This window comes from Euphorbia lathyris, chromosome 9 (genome assembly GCF_963576675.1).
Source record: "Euphorbia lathyris chromosome 9, ddEupLath1.1, whole genome shotgun sequence".
Taxonomy (NCBI): domain Eukaryota; kingdom Viridiplantae; phylum Streptophyta; class Magnoliopsida; order Malpighiales; family Euphorbiaceae; genus Euphorbia; species Euphorbia lathyris.
Genome location: NC_088918.1, coordinates 70926789 through 70933961, shown reverse-complemented (window position 1 = coordinate 70933961; position 7173 = coordinate 70926789). Strand labels below are relative to the sequence as shown.

The 7173-nt window shown below is 31.9% G+C and overlaps 1 protein-coding gene across 2 annotated transcripts; it reads left to right on the top strand.

Moving 5' to 3' along the window:
- Positions 1–3403: 3403 nt before the first annotated feature.
- LOC136207009 (pentatricopeptide repeat-containing protein At5g48910-like) lies at positions 3404–5793 on the top strand. 2 transcript variants are annotated; one of them, XM_065998250.1, is made up of 2 exons: positions 3404–3563; positions 3663–5793. In XM_065998250.1, exon 2 carries the CDS (start codon positions 3762–3764, stop codon positions 5724–5726), a length of 1965 nt encoding a protein of 654 aa, XP_065854322.1. In that variant the 5' UTR covers positions 3404–3563; positions 3663–3761; the 3' UTR covers positions 5727–5793. The 2 variants fall into 2 exon arrangements, with proteins under 2 accessions (XP_065854322.1, XP_065854321.1); XM_065998249.1 differs by having other exon boundaries at positions 3652–5793.
- Positions 5794–7173: the final 1380 nt, after the last annotated feature.

Below are 7173 nucleotides of genomic sequence, written 5' to 3'. Positions count from 1 at the left end.
GCAGAAGAAACAACAGATACTTATATTTTTCGTGCCTTTCACCCTTAAAAGCGACAATAGCAATATGATAAATTGGGAATCGTTCATATGTTTTTCTGTGTTTGATTTGTTTTTTGGTTAATCACATCTAACATTTAGCAATTTCCTTAAGACAGATTGGTTGTTTCTTTAATAATCTAAAATTCTTAAGACAGATTGGTTGTTTCATTAAGAATCTAACATCTGTAAGACATAACATTGTTTTGTTTTAAGAATGTTAGATTCTTAAGGAAACAATCAATCTGTCTTAAGAATGTTAGATGTGATTAACCAAAAAAACAAATCAAACACAGAAAAACATATGAGTAATAAAACTAGATGTCTTCGCAGATAGCTGATCTACGAATCTTTAAAGCTTCACAGTTTGCGATTCTATGAAGAAAAATCCCAAACTACGAAGCTATCAAACTAACTTCAAATACAGAATTTTCAAATTTATAACTTCGAAAACACAAAACGAATAAGTCCAAAGGGATTTATATATGTGAAATTAACATAATACTTACATTAAAAGTTTGGATTTTGGATTGATGTATGAAAATGAAGGATTGCAATTGAACTCCAAGAAATGAAGATAACGAGATAAAGAAAAAAAGGAAGAAGATGCTACGTTGTTATATATACAACAAAAACAAAGCCTTAGTCCCGAAATGATTCGGGGTCGGCTAACATGAACCATCATATAAAACCGTGCAATCAAGTCGTGTTAGCGACACAAATTCTCTCCCTCCATTTTGTCATATCCACTACCATATTCTTCTCAATCCCTAAAACGATGGAAATAACGTAGAATAACCATTTCTTTGATGGTAACAATAAGAAAGAAACCAAGTAACGAGCAGGAACAGGAAGATGAAGAACTATGGCTTCATTTTCTAGGATTAGGAAGTTGCAAAATCAAGAGATGAAGAGAGGAAAAAGAGAAATTCATTGTGATTTGGAGAAATGATGCAGATTTCGTGCAATTTAAAGGAAGATAGGAAGATCAAAAGTCTTGGAATCATTAATGGAGGAGTCAACAGCCATTTCGCGCTCCCAAGGAGAAGAGGGGAGAGAACGTTTGCGTAAAGGGAAGTGGGAAGATTAGGGGTATTATGGGAAAGTCACACAAAAATAGTCTAGATATGTAGTAGGTTGAATAAATGGGTTAAATATGTAAATGAGCCTCCAATTTGATCCATTTTTGTAATTTTTCCTAAAATAAAACATAAAGTGTAATTTTGAAAGAAAAAGACAAATATCAAGGTTTCCTTTATTTATTATATTCTTTAATTACACTTCAAAATAAATAAAGTTATCTAATTACGCTTATTCTCACCTAACTTCAAATACTATAATTCAAACAATCTTTAAGAACAGACGAGGGAAACTTACCCACAATCACTAAAGTATCCACATTCAACTTCAACTTATATAGATCGGTAAGAAACGAGTTGATTTTGATCTTAAATCAACAAAGAGGTTCTTTTTTAGCTAAACTATAAGGAGTGAATCCCAATATTTACGAGATAAATCCGTAGAAATAAAAAAAACCTCATTGTAGAAGGGATGAATCCTACCACAAACTCTCAAAGAGAAATATAAGTTTGATTGATAAAAGTTAATTGATTAAAAAAAATAAAGATGATATTATAATAAATGGTACATATAACTAAATAAATAAAACTTAGCATGAGGGACAACGTTGATTTTTAAGGTTCTTTTAAAAGTATGCATGACGTTGACAATAGCCACATGGCGTGTAAGTTTTATATCCGAAATATAAATGGTCAATTTTATAGTCTACACGATGTGTGGGTTTGATGCTGAGGTCTCTGATGCTTTTTTAAAAATCCACACAGCATATGAGATTTAATTTTCATCACATTAATGGCCTCCCGTTTGCTCCGATGTGTTGCCCTTTGATCCGGCTTCTTCCATCACTCGTCTCCTCACATGTCGTCCACTGGATACCGACATCATTCATTCTTTCTTGAAAAGAACTTCATATTAAGACTCGTTGATTTGGAACGGATTCAAAGCTCTCAAATTGAACCAACGTCATTATTAAGGACTCAAACCATTCAATCTCTGAATAGTGGATTTTATGTGAATCTGAGGAATGGTGAACGCTACCACCTTCATTTATTTGTAATTCTTTAGCTCATGGCTAATAAACATATTATTATTTCTTAAAAAAGAAAAATCACATCCAACAAGGATACGGACTTTCTTTTTATTTATGATGTGTCACATAATTATGTGTTATAAAAAAGTAAATTATTAAAAACATTCGGTTCTTCATGTCAAATGAAGGATCTCTCATACATATTTTGACACGTGTAACATAGACACATATATATTATAAGAGGTCTCACTATTTTAATAATTATGTGGGGTCACAATACACGTGTTTAAATATAAATTAGGAGTCCTCCGAATGATATAAAAGACCCGATACTTAATATAAGAACTCGTTATAAAAGTGAGATGTGTTCCACTTAATACTTAAATTAACATGTAATTTTTTTGATTAAACATTAACATGTAATTAACTCTTTGTAAAAAACAAAGTAACCATAGCGGACACCTGTAATATCATGTAGGGCTATGCATTATGCGGTTTGAAACCGCAAAACCGAACTGATATTGTTCGGTTTTTCGGTTCGGTTTTATTGTTATACGGTTCGGATTTGGTATGTTATTTTGGTGAATATCAGTTTTCGGTTCGGTTTGGTTTCTAAATAACCGAACCGTACCGATTAGTTGCTACTATGTTGTATAAAACATGTATGGTTGGAAAAAAAAATTATAATCCTTCCTAAATTTATACACACCACCTATCTAATTTTTGAATTTATGATTCTAAAAAAAACATTTAATATAACCATTAAATTCTAATCTAACATCTATTTACCTTAAGTTTGAATTTAATATAACCATTAAAATTTTAATCTAACACCTATTTACCTTAAAAAAACATTTAATATAACTATTGGTATATGAATTAAAGCTTTGTGCTTTTTAGATTATTTGTAAAGTTTTATATAATTCGGTTAATTCGGGAAAAACCGAACCGAACCGAAAAAAATCGGTTCGGTTCGGTTCGGTTTATGTTCTTACGTCGGTTCAGTTCGGTACAAGATTTTTAAATATTTCGGTATTCGATAAATTCGGTTCGGTTCGGTTTTAAACCGATGCACAGCCATCATGTTAACATTATTTATATGTAAATTAGCCGTAACAATTTATTGAAATAACCGTAAAATTCAGACTTTTTTTTTTTTTTGAAACAAAAAATTTCAGACATTTTATTGAAAGAAAATAAAAGTTAGGAATTGTTGTGAAATTAATCCAACAACGGTACTGGGCCATTCCTTTTTCTATCTTACACTCACCAGTAGATAATCCGTTCCTCAGGAAATTAGGATAATGGATGAATCGAAAAATAACTGGTTTTCAATTTAGGGATTAGGATTTTGGATTCGAACAACCTCAAGATTTGGGGTTTTCACTCTGCAAACGCTAATCGTCATGTCCTGGTGGTGAGTTGCTTTCTCTTCCATTGTTTCTATCTTCTGTTATTGAATTAGCTGCGAGTTTATTCATTATTGTTTGAAAATTCAAAACTAGGTGCATTTCAGAAATACAGAAAGCTTGAACAAGAACAGAGCTAAAACTCCCAAAAACCATGTTTTTATGGCTTCTACTGTGAATTTTGTTATGGGAGAGCAGAGACACATATGGAGTTAGCAGGTGTTAGTAGGAGCCTTCTCAATCTCAATACATATCCCTCAAATGAAATATCCACATCTTCGCCGATGAATCCAACAATCTTTGATCGCTCCATAATTCCACCAACTCACCCATCTTCACTCTTCCCCCAAATTTCCAGATGCAAATCAATCAAACAATTCACTCAAATCCACGCCCAATTTACCAAAACCGGCCTTATCTTTGACCCGCTTGCTGCCGCCGAAATCCTCAAGTTTCTCTCCCTCTCCAACCACCGTGATCTCAACTATGCCCATAAGTTTTTCGCCCAAATGCGTGAACCTAATTGTTTCTCTTGGAACACAATCATCAGAGCTTTTGCTGAAATCGATGATAATGATATCTACTCACTAGAAGCATTGTTGTTGTTTCATCAAATGCGCATTGATGGTGTTGTTGAACCCAATAGATTCACTTTCCCTTCTGTGTTAAAAGCCTGTGCTAAAACAGCAAGGGTTGAAGAAGGGAAGCAGATTCACGGGTCTGTGGTCAAATTAGGATTAGAAAGTGATGAGTTTGTTCTTAGCAATCTAGTTAGGATGTATGTTATGTGTGGAATTATGGAAGATGCACATAAGCTGTTCAGAAATCACGTTTATGGATCCAATAATGTGGTTTTATGGAATGTGATGATTGATGGGTATGTGAGAATAGGGGACATTATATCTTGTCGCCAGTTGTTTGATAAAATGCCTCAAAGAAGTGTAGTTTCTTGGAATGCTATGATTTCAGGGTATGCTCAAAATGGGTGTTTTAAGGAGGCCATAGAATTGTTCCATGATATGCTTATGAGAAATGAATCTCCAAATTATGTGACTTTAGTTAGTGTTCTTCCTGCAATTTCGAGATTGGGTGCGCTTGAGCTTGGTAAATGGGTTCATTTATATGCAGAGAAGAATGAGATAGAGATTGATGATGTTCTCGGCTCTGCTTTAATTGATATGTATTCAAAGTGTGGAAGCATTGAGAAATCAATTCAGGTGTTTGAATTGATTCATAACAAAACAAATCCAATTACTTGGAATGCCATAACTGGCGGGCTAGCGATGCACGGTAGAGCAAACGAAGCTCTTGATTACTACAAAAAGATGCAAAAAACTAGTGTTAAACCAACTGATGTCTCGTACATTGCTTTACTCTGTGCTTGTAGCCATGCTGGTTTAGTCGAAAAAGGTCGTTCTTTATTCAATCATATGGTAAACATTGCTGGTTTAGAACCTAGAATCGAACACTATGGATGTATGGTTGATCTTCTAGGTCGTGCGGGGCATTTAGATGAAGCAGAACAGCTCATTCTAAACATGCCCATCCAACCCGACGATGTGATATGGAAAGCCTTACTTGGTGCTTGTAAAATGCACGGAAACATCGAAATGGGAGAACGCGTAGCAACGATTTTAATGGAGTTGTTTCCAAATGACAGCGGATCATATGTAGCTCTATCCAACATGTTCGCCTCGAGGGGAAACTGGGACGGAGTGGCGAAGGTGAGGCTGAAAATGAAGGAAATGGATATAAGAAAAGATCCGGGATGTAGTTGGATTGAAGTTAATGGTATGATTCATGAATTCCTTGTAGAAGATGATTCTCATCCAAGAGCTAATGAAATTCATTCAATGTTGGAGGAGATTTCGGAGCAATTGAGGTTATTCGATTATAGGGCGAAAACTAGAGAGGTGTTGCTGAGGATGGATGAAGAAGAGAAAGAAAGTGTATTGCATTATCATAGTGAGAAGATTGCTATTGCATTTGGGTTGATTAGTACAAGTCCTCAAACACCTCTTTTGATAGTGAAGAACCTAAGAATTTGTGAAGATTGTCACTCTTCAATTAAGTTAATCTCTAAGATTTATAATAGAAAGATTGTTGTAAGGGATAGAAAACGGTTTCACCATTTTGAGAATGGGGTATGTTCTTGTATGGACTATTGGTAGCTTTTTGCGTTTTTAAGTAAATTTGATTAATCGGTATGAGACTTTTAGACACCTTTTTAGGTTGTTACTCTTTCAGTTCGAGACTCTATAGACACTTTTTAGGTTGTTCTTTCGATTAGAGTCTATAGTGTACATCTTCTCTCATCTTCTTATCTAGCCCGAAAAAGTTCTAGAGCGGTTCATCCCTATTGTACTCATTACTACAAGGTGTGAGTGCAACATGTGCATTCTTTTATTTGTTTTTTGGTAATTAGGTTTGATATGTATAGGCTATTAATGGATCAAATAATATTTAGGGTTGTAAATGGGACGGGATAAGGATGGGGAATGATTTTCTATTCCTATCCTCGTCTATAAATTGGAAAGAAATTTCTTTCTATTCCCACCTTGGAATTTTATTTTATTTATTTTGTTATTAGAAAATTAATAAAAAAAATTAATTTTCTATATAATAAAATATCAAACTAAAAAAAAAAAGATAAATACTCCATCCGTTTCATTTTATATGTTGTATTTTAGAGTTTTTTCATTTCATAATATACTAGTTTTTGGCCCGTGCGATGCACAGATTCATCTTAAAATTCAAAAATATAATATAATAATTACATTAATGATATAAAGATGCTATATAAATTAAATATTATTATTTTATTTTCACATTTACTTTAAATAATATTTTTTTTATAGATAAATATAATAATATAATTAAAAATTAATATATTATATATTATATTATATATTTTTATATGTAAAAAGGGAGGAAGTGACAGCTCAGCTCCATCGTTACAGTTTTATATTATATATATAGATATGCAGAGAAAACAGAAAGATTTTAGGGATTAATTTAAATTCTGTAAAACTCTTAGATGTAGTACGGATAAAATCTATCTTTTTATAGATAAATATAATAATATAATTAAAATTAATATATTATATATTTTATTTTATTTTTTATCAGTAAAAAATGAGAAAGTAACAGTTCAGCTCCATCGTTACTATTTTATATTATATATATATAGACATGCAGAGAATTAGAAAGATTTTAGGGATTAATTTAAATTCTGTAAAACTCTTAGATGTAGTACAGATAAAATCTATCTTTTTATAGATAAATATAATAATATAATTCAAATTAATATATTATATATTTTATTTTTTTATCGGTAAAAAAGGAGAAAATGACACCTCAGCTCCATCGTTACTGTTTTATATTATATATAGATATGTAGAGAAATAGAGAGATTTTAGGGATAAATTTAAATTCTGTAAAACTCTTAGATGTAGTATGGATAAAATCTATCTTTTTATAGATAAATATAATAATATAATTAAAATTAATATATTATATATTTTATTTTATTTTTTATCAGTAAAAAAGGAGGAAGTGACACATCAGCTCCATCATTACTATTTTATATTATATATATATGCAAAGAATTAGTGAGAT

Coding starts and splice junctions, on each gene's coding strand:
- LOC136207009 (XM_065998250.1), top strand. CDS start 3,762: ATGGAGTTAGCAGGTGTTAGTAGGAGCCTTCTCAATCTCAATACATAT.